Source organism: Seriola dumerili, unplaced genomic scaffold, assembly GCF_002260705.1.
Source record: "Seriola dumerili isolate Sdu_G_001 unplaced genomic scaffold, Sdu_1.0 BDQW01000110.1, whole genome shotgun sequence".
In the NCBI taxonomy this organism is placed as follows: domain Eukaryota; kingdom Metazoa; phylum Chordata; class Actinopteri; order Carangiformes; family Carangidae; genus Seriola; species Seriola dumerili.
In genome coordinates, this window is record NW_019174365.1 from 12690185 (window position 1) to 12704013 (window position 13829).

Consider the following 13829-nt stretch of genomic DNA (forward strand, 5'->3'; position numbering starts at 1 on the left):
GGTTTGAACTCTGTGGAAAATAAAGATGACCCTGTAAGCGATGTTAGATATAATCCTCCCGACAAACCGTTTAGCTGCCCTGAGTGTGGCAAAAAATTTACAAAAAGTGGATTTCTGGAGACACACATGAGAATCCACACAGGCGAGAAACCATTTAGTTGCTCAGTTTGTGGAAAAAAATATACAAGAAAGGGATATCTGATACAACACATGGCTGTCCACAGAGGGGAAAAGCGACAGAGCTGCAGGATTTGTAACAAAAGATTTGTTTGGCACTCAGGAGTGGAGTGTCATAAGTGTGTCACAGGGATCTCGCAGCTACATCTCACCTCTTCACCTGCTGCCGGTATGAGATGTAACACTGGTGGCAAATCATCGAGCTTCACTGAGTGTGATAAAAGACTTTGCTACAGTCATCATCTGAAGAAAGACATGGGAGCTCACACAGAGGAGAATCTGTTCAGTTGCTCAGTTTGTGGTAGAAAGTTTACACAAAGGGGATATCTGATACAACACATGGCACGACACACGGGGAAGGTACGATTCCGCTGCTGTGTTTGCGACAAAAAATTTGCTTGGCGTCATGAGCTCAAAAACCACAAATGTGGCGGTGAGTCCTCGCGGCTTCATCAGAATCAAACTGAGGAGAAGAGAGAGGCGGAGCCTCCAGCCAGCAGCTCAACTGAACAGAGGAAAACAGCAGCTGATGGAGAGGACGGTGGAGGATCTGATACTGATGACAAGACTTCAGACTCTTCTGTATCTGAGACTGAAACCAGAGATGATCACTGGAAGGACAGCGGGGAACCTCCCCCAGGTTTAGATTCTGTGGGAAATAGTGATGCCCCTGTGAGCACTGTGGTTAGTAGCACTGACAAGAAGTCGTTTATCTGTTCTGAGTGTGGTAAAGCATTCTGCGGTGAGGAAAATCTGAAGATGCATATGAGAACTCACACAGGAGAGAAACCATTCAGCTGTTCATTTTGTGACCAAGGATTTACACAAAAAGGATATTTGACAAACCATATGGAGGTCCACACAGAGGAGAAACGCTTCCTTTACTGTGTGTGTGGCAAAAGATTTGCTTGGCGTTATAACCTCAAAGACCATAAGTGTGTTGGCGAGTCCTCACAGCCTCCTCAGAGTCAGGCTAAGGAGGAGAGAGAGGCAGAGCCTCCAGCCAGCAGCTCAAAAACTTCAGACACCTCTAAGCTTCAGGCTGACGTCAGTGATGATAGTTGTAAGGAGACCAGGGACCATCAATCAAGTTTAAACTCTCTAAACATTAATGAAGTGCTTGAAGGTGACACAACAAGTGATGATGTGGAGAGACCGTTCAGCTGCTCTCAGTGCGGTAAAAAATTTCGCCGCAAGAAAAATCTTCAGGAACACATGAGGATTCACACAGGAGAAAAGCCCTACGGCTGCTCAGTGTGTATGAAATATTTTTCATGCAGCGGATCATTACGAAAACACCTGAGAATCCACACTGGTGAGAAACCTTTCAGCTGCTCGGTGTGTGGGAACCGTTTTACCGAAAGTGGACATCTGAAGGTGCACATGCGAACGCATACAGGAGAGAAACCATTCAGTTGTTCAGTTTGTGGTAAAAGCTTCACCTGGAGGCAAAGCTTCAATAATCACATGAAATATCACACAGACACAACTAGAGAAATGAACTAGAGACACATTGTGATTTTCCCAGGAGGAAAGCCAGACTCTTCTGTGCAGAGTTGTGTTTATAGATGCAGCCAAATCTAAACACTTCTCATTCACTACTTGTGTCAATGTAAAGTCAAGTAGGAGAGAAGAGCTACTGCTGCGCTGCTCTTTGGCTCAAACTCTGATTCATCATTTCAATGTAATTTCTCTTTCAAACAGAAAAGTTCACAGTTCAAGTTTAAAACACTCTTGAACTTGAGAAAGAAGTTAAGAAGCTGCACGGACCTGGCCAATCACTGAGGGAAGGGGAGTGATTATTGGATTGTCTAATCAAAGAAGCACTTTGGTTGATGCCGAGACCTGTAGCGTCTCTGAAATGTACTGAAGCAAGAAAATCTAAACTGTCTTCAAACACCTGTGCCTTATTTATGTCAACAAACTGAAAGTGAAGTGAAACTGAGAAGAGTCCTGAAATAATCTGCACACAGATGACAGTTCACAGCATCAAGACAAATCATGAACTTATGAACTGTGGTGTTGCCACATGGTCTGAGGTCACATGACACAGCAGCAGAACAATAGCATTGCCAAATTATTTCTGAAAAGTAGAGGTGGGCATAATGAAGGGACTCTTCTTCTACAGTGTAAAATATGCCACAGTATTTATTTATATCCAAGATTATTTCGAGAAGAAAGGTGCATTTTATAGATAAAATAAAAAGATGGGAGTGTCTGATAAATATCTAACATTTTATCAGACTGATTCAACAATAATGTAAATCTGAAAATACAATAAAAGTATTTTCTGTATAGCTACCGTGATATAAACTCTGAGGAAAGATATCCAAGGGTTAATAAAATCCTGTTGTCTCAGTAATGATGTATTGCCCAATATTCACATTCATTGAATAGGATTTTGTTTTTTTATAACAGTGGTGAATATATTATATCCTCTCGTCTGTTTCATGAGTAGAATGATGATTCTATTTTCTGTACTCTATTTTCTTTGTACTGTATGATACATGGATCAGCCCGTCAGGTATTTGAATGTACTGAATCTGCATTGTAACTAACAAGAAAGATGATAAAACATAATCATGAAGGTTAGTTTATGGTTTCAATCAGTAAAGTTTATTATAGAAAAAGAACCTGGTCTTATTTTTATTCTGCATTTCTAAATAAAAACTACCCAGAGATGTCCTGGTACTTTATACTGCACAGAATTAAATTAACCGTCTTTTACAGTCTGAAAATCTGGTCTCTCCTTAGTTAGTAAACTCAGACTGTAGTTGCTGGTATCCAACACTAGAGGGCAAACCATCAACACAGAAAAGGCTGAGAGTTGAAGTTCCTTTTCCTCCAAGACAGTATGAGAGGGTCGTCGCTGAGCTCAGACACATCAACATTTAAAGACAGAGATGTTCATCTTGAGAATAAGGCAGTTTTAAAACTACACCCTTCACACAGCACTAAACTGATGCTGAGACATCAGCAGACTGAATCTAACATTGTACTAATACCCAGTATTAATACCCAGTATTAGTACGGTGTTTCTAATGAAGTGCTCAGTCAGTGTTTTTCCACTTTATTCGAATATGAGTGAGGATAAAGAATAAAATAATAATTTAAATGCTTGAAAACTGGCGAGTGAGCCTTGAGGGAAGTGGTGTTTTAAAAAAATTTAAAAGAAAATATGGTAGATCAGACACCTGCCATGGGGCCTGGTTTGATCCTGGTGTTGCAGACTAACTCTAGGGAATGTGAATGTGACCTCTCTGGTGTGGGAGGTGGAGCAGTAGATAAAGCTGGGCTGGCCTCAGAACTGGCTCTGGAACACCGTCTCTGCAAAATCTGAATCCTGAAGTTAACTTCTCTTTCTGAAGAAAGGGTTATCTGAGGTTAAGAGTTATGTTCCACTTCACTTGTCCCTTGTGAGATTTATTGTGAAAAACTAAACTAACCAGATAAAATGAAGTAAGATGTCACACACAGTAAAATAATGTAGATCATATTGAATTATAATGTATCCAGTCAAGAGGACCTGTCATGAAATTGTAACCTGTTTCACATACAGTTTTACTGATGGTTCAAGGTTTTTGGTGTTTCCTGTCCCACAACAGGAATTCTGATCACAGACCACAAAGGTCATGACAAACATGATCACTTCCTCCTTGAAGATGAGGATCTTCTGATGATTTATTCCACACATACACATCTATATCGTAGGTTTGATACCTGCTTGATTCATCTCTAATCTTTCATGCTGTCTTTGTTACTCCTTGACTTTCTCTGTTAAATTGCATCATCACAACTTCATGCACGAAGACCCATCATTTATTTTGTCCACATTATATAAGCTTCAATATACTGAAACATGAAGACAGCAAATGGAAGATTTTTGCTCGTTGTCCCAGTTCTGTCCATATTAGATCTGCTGTTTAGGATATTATTGATAGAAATCATCAATAAGTTAATGAAGGATATACTGTACAAACCACCTCCAGTGAAAACCTGTCTTTGCAGGTACTCTAAAACATCTGGTCTGTTTCCTTATTGTTTAATGTTGACATATTTATTAACCCTGTACATGATTTGAGCCATGTTGGAATCGTTACGTTTTAGAGTCTTTAATTCAGTTAGTTTGTTGGTTAATGGTAAGAATGAAAATTAGTCATTTGTATGTGTTTTATATGCATTTCCCCTATAGTTCCACGCAGTAATTAATATGGAACTATAACGGACAATTATAAATAAAAATAGGATCATTCAATTTTAAATTGGATAGGTGATGTGACATCAAAGTGATGATAAGAAACAATCAGTACAGCACGGGCCTCACAGAGGATTTTATTTTGAAACTTGTCCCCGGAAGTATGGGTTAATATTTTCTTAACGATCATAACGATGCTAGCAGTAAACGGAGTCGTTGGCTAAATCCAAATAACGAGTGGAAACCCGTCGTTTTGTGAAGAGATCAGCGATGGACCGACACCGTAAACTGTTGGATGTGGTTTTTAAATCTGAGACGAAGCTGAGAGGAGAAGGTTTGTTCTCTTTCTTCCGCGGGAAACGTTTACTGCTCTGCTACGGTTGCTAAGCTAACGTTAGCTAAACAATTCACCTCTGAGCCCGGGAGTAAAACGTTTTCCATCAGAGGAATAATTTCCCTGGACATCAGGAGCCTTCAGTTGTATGTATGTAGTGTAGTGTGGTCTTTTCGTTTGATGAAAGGAAAGAACTGTCACGTGGGAGCTTTAAAACTAGTTTTGAATATTTTTTGTTTTATAAAATCCATGTGTGAACTGTGGAACGCTTCAGGTGCAGTAAATCTGTAGTTATTATATTACAAACAGTTGCAAGTCTGTGGCTGTGTAACACACAAAATAGGATAAATTATGCCTTTATTCAAAGTTCTGTCTTTGAGTTATTCCTCATTTACTTTTGGAAAACTTAATTTTCTATGACAGCTACCATCATGACAATAAACCCAAAACAAAACAGAAGAAAAATGTTTTGTTTCTTGTTAGAACAAGAAACTTTAACGTTTTTATCAGACGTTTTCTCACGATATAGGAAGAAATCTTTAATGTACTGTGACATTTTCTTGTTTTATTATTTATTATTATTCTATTTAAATAGGAATTGTTCCTTGTTATAACTAAATATTTCTTTATCTCATTTTTATCTGAAAGCCAATAGTCACAACAAACTCTTGCCATTACAACATAAGTTAGTTTGTTGTTATAACAACAAACTTCCTCATGGTGTTAAATAAGAAAAGGTCAATGACTAACTGAAGAGACACTGAAGCCAAGAGCATGCAGACTGATTCACACATACCTAGAGATAGATCTAGTTGTGTCAGCATGTTTTGTGGCTTTCATAAAATAATAAACATGAAAACAATATTTTAAGGGCAAAAGGACAGTGTAAAAAACACAGTATGATTTGTTTCTCAACAGACATCTGACCAAGAGGGCAGGCAGGACGAAAACAAGATGATGTCACAACCCCAGTTGATGCTGTTAGTCAGGTGGTTTGCCAAATCTGTAGCAATGTTGTGACAAAATTTCTAAACAATGAATGAATTCATCAACTGACAGGAAATAAACCTGTAATTATTTCAGTTCTACATTCTATATTCCAGTTTGTCTAATGTCTGTCTTTGCTGATTTTCCTGGTGTCCTGCGATATCACAGTGTTTCCCTGATATTCATTTTGCAGCGGCAGCTCGCCAATGCAAAATTATTGCTGCTGCTGCTGCTGCAGAGACATGAAGTTGCAATCACACGCCTCTGCAGAGGACTTTTAATTTGAAATGATGGCTAAAGTGGAGACATATAGCTATACCTGGCAAAGGTGAGCGGAAGCAAAGAAACAGAGAGCGAGAGAATGATAGATTTAAGCAGCTAACATTAGGTTAGATTTTTATTAGATATTTACAGTATATTCACTCAGACCGCAGTCGTACATGCACCGCCCAGCTACAACAAAACCCCTAATAGTTAGAATGGCCATCAGTAGTACTGGGACAAATCCCAGTGGACCACGACAAGAAGAGGCATAACATTGAAAGCACTTTGTTTCTTTGTGGAGGACTATGTGATCAGGAGGCAGCATTTCAAAAAAACATTCCTATAGAGATGCAGTGTGCAAGGAGCAGCTGGTATTTTCTCCACTTTGATTTCCAGTTTCTCTTTTACTGACATAGTTGATCTTCATTAACACAGACACTCAGGACTGCAGGTTTATTTTCTGACCACCAGTTTGAATTATATCAGCTAAATTTCTGTCAGTTTGGTGCATGAATCTAATCAGATGTAACAAATTCAGAACCATTAATCCCGTCACTGTTGTGTTTACAGGCTTGTACCTTTTGACTTGTTATTGGAAAACTAGATATTTTCTGGCACAATCTTTTATGCAGATGGTTCAACCAGGAGGAGTTCAGACTGAAACTGTTGATTAAATTGATTATTATGAAGCACAAATAAATAGAAGAGAGATAACTAGTAGGTAATTTTAAGATGAAAACACATAAATGTGGAGACCTGTGAAATACTAGCTTGTTAAGGGTTTTAAACTGACCTGTTTCTAAAACTTTTGTGTTTATTTATAGTCCATCTCTTCTTTCAAGTTTTTTTTGGTCAACACCCAGTAGGTGTCACTTGTCAGCAAGTGCTGCGACAGTGATTACTGTCCATGCAGCTATAAACTCTTCCATAGTGAATTGCAGCATCTTACCAGAAAATTTGATTTGATTTTTTTCCATTTGGGTTGTTTGGGTTCATCAAGTTATTTTCATCCCTGCTTTTCTGTGCACCAACATAGTGTCTGTGTGGTCTATAAATATACCTTTTTACCTCTGTTAAGAGAGTGGGCCCTGAAATGTACTGTAAGAGCTTCTATAATCAGTGAATCAATTCATTGGATCATCAATGATACAGCATTTAGTCAGTGATTGTATAACTGCCACTGTAATCAAAGAGCTCTTAAATGTTATCAAGCTGGTTTTCATGGCTTTACATTTATAGTTGTCTTTCTGTGCCTCAGTGTTACCTTCAGATATCCGAAGAGTGATTGTTGGTGAAGAGGAGCAGCAGGAGTGGAGCTCCAGTCTGGACCAGGAGGACCAGGAGGACCCAGAGCCCCCACACATTAAAGAGGAACAGGAGGAACTCTGGACCAGTCAGGAGGGAGAGCAGCTTCAAGGACTGGAGGAGGCTGATATCACCAAGTTCACATTCACTCTTGTTCCTGTGAAGAGTGAAGATGATGATGATGATGAGGAGAAACCTCAGCCCTCACAGCTTCATCAGAGTCAGACTGAGGAGAACAGGAGAATTGAACAGATGAAAACAGAAACTTGTGAAGAGGACTCTGGAGGACCAGAACCAGCCAGGAACTCAGATCCAGATAGCTGTTTACAACCAGATACTGATTACAAGGCTTCAGACTCTTCAGATACTGAAGTTAGTGATGGCGATTGGGAATCTCAGTCCGGTTTAGATTCTCTGAAAAATAATGAAGTCACTGTCATGGATTTTAACTGTAATACTGTAGAGAGATCATTCAGCTGCTCTGAGTGTGGCCAAAGATTTGGCCGCAAGCCCCATCTGAATGCACACATGAGAATTCACACAGGAGAGAAACCATTTAGTTGCTCCTTTTGCGGTAAAAGATTTTCTCAAAAGGGAAACTCAATTAGTCACATGAGACTTCACACCGGAGAAAAACCTTTCAGCTGCTCCATCTGTAAAAAATGTTTTAGATATAGTGGAGATGTCAGCAGACACATGAGAATCCACACAGGAAAAAAAAAACTCAAACGCAGTGTTAGTGACGTGATCAACAGCAACATTGACACAGTATCTGAACCCGCCAGGAACTTAGATCCAGATAGATATTTACCACCAGTTACTGATGATAAAACCCCAGAACCTGAGACTGAACCGAGTGATGATGGTTGGAAGGACACCAGGGACCAGTCAGATTTAAATGCTCACGAAATTGATGATGTCTCCGAAAGTGATATAAGATGTAATACTGACAAGGAGTCGTTTAGCTGCTCTGAGTGTGGGAGAACATTTTGTCGCAAGGACCATCTGATGAGCCACATGAGAACGCACACAGGAGAGAAACCATTCAGTTGCTCGGTTTGTCAGAAGCGTTTCAGCTGCAGTGGGAACATTTTGGCACACATGAGAATTCACACAGGAGAGAAACCCTTTGAATGCTCATTTTGCGGCAAAAGTTTCAGTCAGAAAGGAACTTTGCAGCTACACATAAGAATTCATACTGGAGAGAAACCATTTAGTTGCCCATTTTGCGATAAAAGATTTGCCCATAAAAGACGTATGACCCTGCACATGTCAGTCCACACAGAGGAGAAACGATTCAGCTGCAGTGTTTGTGACAAAAGGTTCACTTGGTATACTCAACTCAAAACCCACAAGTGTGTCGGTGAGTCCTCGCAGCTTCGTCAAAGCCAAACTGAGAAAAAGGTTTCTGCCAAAGAATCTTTTAGCTGCACTGAGTGTGGTAAAAAATTTAGCCTCAAGGGCAATCTGAAGACACACATGAGAATTCACACAGGAGAGAAACCGTTCAGTTGCTCAGTTTGTGGTAAAAGTTTTAAACAAAACGTACATCTCACGGAGCACATGACGATTCACACAGGTGAGAAACTGTATAAGTGCAATGTTTGTGGTAAAGGATTCAATAAGAAGTTACTTGTCAAAAAACATGCATGTGTTTAATCCCTGGACACTTGTCAGCTCGTGATCACAATCTGAATTCATGGATTTATATTCACAAAGATGTTGAGTGAATAGAATAGTTTGGACGTTTTGCAGTTTAAAAAAATACCCAGCAGAAATGTGAGTTTTTCTGCATGTAAACAATCTACTTGACTGTGCGTCGTTTTCCAGTATAGAAGGAAATAATGTTCATAAAGATTCGAATCTTGTTAGCAACTCAATACCTGAAGTTTGATAATTACTGAATGTTTAATGTTGAAATCAAAACACCACTGATTGTAGAAAGCTGAAATGTTTTACTTTGAAACCATCTATCTCAATTTATGTGGCCTGACCTGAGCTAACCACACTCAACTGTCCCACTGTTACTACAGACTCATGAACTAACTACAGACACTATCTCATGGGGAATTTTGAATAAAAAGTGACTTTAAAACACTACCATCCTTACCTGAACAGGCAGGGAGCAACATGACACTGTTGAGAAAGACGCTGCTTCAAGGCTGGGTTTTAAGATACTAACGTAATTAGAAATGTCAGTGGGATTTTGAACAAGGTTTTCTTTCTTTCAAATTGCACAATGTGAAATTGATCAAAACCAAATAAAGATGGCTTTCAAAGTAAAAAAATAATAATTTTAACATGAATAAATATTGAACAATCAGTAGTGATTATATTTAGGTGATAATAAAATGATAGGAGGAAGTGGTGATCTGATGTTTTTGTTTTTTTTAATCTTTGCCTCACACCATGTGGGAAAATCATTTTATAGACTGATCTGACAGAACAATCTCCTCTTCAACTTAATATGAGAATTTTAAACTGTACAGTGATAAGCTGCGGGAACACAATGTTAATATCTAGTTTTCCAAAAAGAGAATCTGATGAAGCTTCATGTTTAATTCAACATGCTTCCACTCTGAATTTATACTGTAACTGGACTCGAGGAGTTGATAGCGCTAATCATATTCTGTTATTTTATTCTTTGAATAAATACACAATGGACACAAAGTGACTGTTTTGTCTGTTTCTTTGTCTGATCCTCACTTTGAGTCAGTTAAGCCACCGTCATCAGTTCCGCTTTTATTTTTCATACCACCTTGTTTGTGTTTGGTTTTTATGCTACAAGTAAAAGTTATGATGTCACAGTGATACACATCCAGAGAATCACAACTGCACATCCCATTAAAATACCTGCAACCTGGCCTTTTGATTTTATCCTTGTATACCCAGAATATAAACAGTTTCACTTTTGAAAACATTAAAATCATTTTAACTTAAATAATTATCAGTGACTTTGCACTGCACCACAGCCTAAAACAATTCACTTCATGTATTCTGAGTGATGCAGAAAACACATTAGCATAATGTGAAAGCTGTGAGTCTCCATTTTCTTATTTACAAAAGTTTTAAACTTCAGACTAAAAAAAAAAAGTTAAATAGTTACTTGTTAAACCTAAACATCCTCCTCTGGGGGTGTTTAGGTGGTTATTCCTGTTGACACCAGAGGACAGACCAGGCCCAGGAGGCCACAAGGAGGAGAACAGTCTGCAGCAAGGCGGCCATGATGCTGGACGGCCCTCGAGGAACGCTGGAAGGTGACAAACAAGACAAAAAGGGCCACACACACACAGTCCCACCAAAACCTACAACCTAGAAACAGAACACACTTAAGATGTGGACCAGCAGGAGACTGGAGGACCAGGATCAGAGCTGGTAAATACAGGGACAGAAAAATCACACATTATATTCTCCAAAATAAATACATAAATAAATAATTGGAGGATTTATCTCAGAACAAAAGTCACAACTGTGTTGAAAATGTATCCATTTAATTTGTAATGAAATGCCTTTCATATTGATTTCTATTGTGGAATCAGCCAATAGTAAAGACAGAGTCAGGATTATCAAAACTGTGAAAAACAAGTGGCAAACAGTCTGTAACTTTACAAGACTTGGAGGAGATTGCTTCAAAGACGAGGCTGTGACATTACGTCCTATCTCCTTTCCTAACCACTTTACCTTGACCTTCATGGAAAATTAGGTAAAGGAAAGATGTGAAGGAGAGTTCATATCATAAGGACTTAGGAAAAGACAACCACAGTGCTCAGAGTACTGACACTAGGCTGCGTAATGATGCAACATCGCATGTTACCGACGTGGCTCTATGTTCACCTGTGGGATTAACATTTGGATGAAAATTAAAAACAATTTAGCATATTAGCATCAGGCATCAGGAGGGAAAGGCTTAATAAGCAACAGTAAGTTACACGATGGGAAGTCCAGTGTATCCTATGCTAAAGCAGATAATAATAAAAAGCACTGAAGCTCTTTTCCTCAGTATTTACAGAACTAGACCAGCTTTTATCAGGGCTGCCACTAAGATACTCCTGTGTTTTCCAACACAGCCCAGCTTTTAGTGTTTTTAGTTGAATGGCAGAAAATGGGTAAATTGAAATGTCTGAAGGGGAAGTTGCATACTCATCCAAGGAACCATGAACGCTTGTATTTTGTTTCTACACATACACATAAGCATTGGTTTTTGCAGAGTGTACTATAAAAACTACCACCAATGCAGTTTTTCTGATTTCAAAAAAGTTTATTTATTTCATTTCATTTCTTCTTTCTATGGGCTTCCAGATGTTTAGTCAAACTTCCTTTTTGTCTGTATCTTTTACCACAAGCAGAGCAAATATATGGTTTCTCTCCTGTATGAATTCTCATGTGCACCTTCAGATTTCCACTTTCACCAAAACCTTTCCCACACTCTGGGCAGCTGAACGGTTTCTCCCCTGTGTGGATCCTCAGGTGCTTCTGTAAACGTCCACTCCATGAAAAGCATTTCCTACAAACTGGACACCTGTAAGGTTTTTCTCCTGTATGACATCTCATGTGTAATTTCAGATATGCCAAGGAGCCAAAGCTTTTTTCACATTCAGAGCATCTATATAATTTGCCAATATTGCATCCCATATCACTTACAGGAACATCATTATTTATTCCTGACTGAAGTTCCCTGGTCTCCTTTGGTTCACAGGAGTCTGAAGCCTTGTCATCAGAACCTGGTTGTAAATGTCTGTCTGGATCTGAGTTCCTGTCTGGTCCTGGTCCTCCACAGTCCTCTCCATCAGCTTCTGTCTCCATGTGTTCAGTTGAGCTGCTGGCTGGAGGCTCTGCCTCTCTGTTCTCCTCAGTCTGACTCTGATGAAGCTGTGAGGACTGAGGTTTCTCTTCATCATCATCATCTTCACTCTTCACAGGGACAGGAGTGAATGTGAACTTGGTGATATCAGCCTCCTCCAGTCCTTGAAGCTGCTCTCCCTCCTGACTGGTCCAGAGTTCCTCCTGTTCCTCTTTAATGTGTGGGGGCTCTGGGTCCTCCTGGTCCAGACTGGAGCTCCACTCCTGCTGCTCTTTTTTACACACCAACAGCTGCTGGACATCTGCAGAACAGAATGAAACACAGCCCCTGAGTATGTAGGTAAAGTGACCTTGATCTTCCATCTAATCTAAAGTGAAGAATGATTTGAGATTAACAGTTTTGATACTTTGGAAAAAAATAATTATTGATACAGACTCAATGTTTCACAGTTGACAAAAAAAGATTTTGACAAACTAATAGTCATGCTTGTATCCATGTGAAGCTGTAATGCTCACTGCTCACCAGAAAACCAAACTGCAACATACAGAGAGGTTAATTTCAGTCCTGTAGATAATAAGTGGCTAAATTTAGACCATGGTGTGTGAGAAACCGGACAATTGGGAGGTGTAACCAGCATACATAGCAGGATCAGTTTGGTTTTATGATAACGTGACAACAAATCATTATATTTACTTTACTGATGGTTGGAGAAACCCAATCTGAAGATGTCCTCTGGGAACATGATAGATAGATAGATAGATAGATAGATAGATAGATAGATAGATACTTCATTTATCCCCTAGGGTAAATTTGCAGACATTTTACATAGAAAAGATGACAGATTGAGATTAAAGTAACAAGTAGTATTAAAGCAACTGTTATTTTCAGCCCTCATAGTCATGTTCATACCTACTATATACTTGGTAATGGTGTTTTAATTACTGCTACAAAAACTGATTAATTAGCATTAATATATTAATAATGGTACAAACTATGTGAATATTAGTTGTGTAAGTGGAGAAACGTGTGCTCCTCTCTACAAAGAGATCTGAGTGACTTCATGATTGATCGTGATCGTGATTGATTGTTGACACTGTCTGAGGCTTGTCCGCTGTGAAGCTTTGGCAGGAGCTAGCAGCTGCTAACAGCTGTGTGTAGATGGTTTAGCTAACGTTAGCTTAGCATTAGCTTGGCACTGACTCCCTGTGACATCAGCAGAACAACAAACATGCAGGAGAAAGAAAACGAACCTCTCTGCTTTATCTCAGGTGTTTGAACCACATCCAGCATCTCGCGATGGCGGCGGGTGATCTCCTCTTCATACTCGGTTATTGTTTTCTCAAAGTGTCCGAAGATCTCCTCCACCGCCGCGGTCAGCCGCTGGTTGACGAAGACCTTCAGACTCTGGAGTCTGGACATTTCACAGACTCAGGAAACAAAACACTGACGTGTTTATTACTGTTAAATTCTGAATGTTTCAGTCCTTCTGTACCTGTAAATACCCAACGGTCACGTCTTCTTTGAAACGAGCACTTCCAGGTCGCGTTTCAAAAATAAATAGTATAGTATTATAGTCACATAAAAACACATTTTAAGTCTGATTGTATTTTCTAATGGATCTCGAATGGATCTCTAATGGATATTTCTAATGGAAATAGAAATTGAAAGTGTGACATATTAAAAACCTTAATTCAATCAATGCATAAATTAATATGATTTTTATATGATTTTTGAGTAAGATGACAAGTTCTAAAACGACAGCAGTA

General features: G+C 39.1%; 1 protein-coding gene and 1 long non-coding RNA gene across 2 annotated transcripts; one reads left to right on the forward strand and one right to left on the reverse strand.

Annotated features, from left to right (window-relative positions):
• Positions 1-4624: 4624 nt before the first annotated feature.
• On the forward strand, positions 4625-7289 carry LOC111223344. Its single transcript, XR_002665167.1, has 3 exons — positions 4625-4706; positions 5625-5695; positions 7216-7289. It is a non-coding gene; the product is annotated as an uncharacterized LOC111223344 (long non-coding RNA).
• A 1145-nt stretch (positions 7290-8434) lies between these two features.
• On the reverse strand, positions 8435-13482 carry LOC111223143 (zinc finger protein with KRAB and SCAN domains 1-like). Its single transcript, XM_022747171.1, has 3 exons — positions 13314-13482; positions 11556-12364; positions 8435-8777 (listed from the first exon to the last, which is right to left on the reverse strand). The coding sequence occupies exons 1-3, from the start codon at positions 13480-13482 to the stop codon at positions 8535-8537; spliced, it is 1221 nt and encodes a 406-aa protein (XP_022602892.1). The 3' UTR covers positions 8435-8534.
• Positions 13483-13829: the final 347 nt, after the last annotated feature.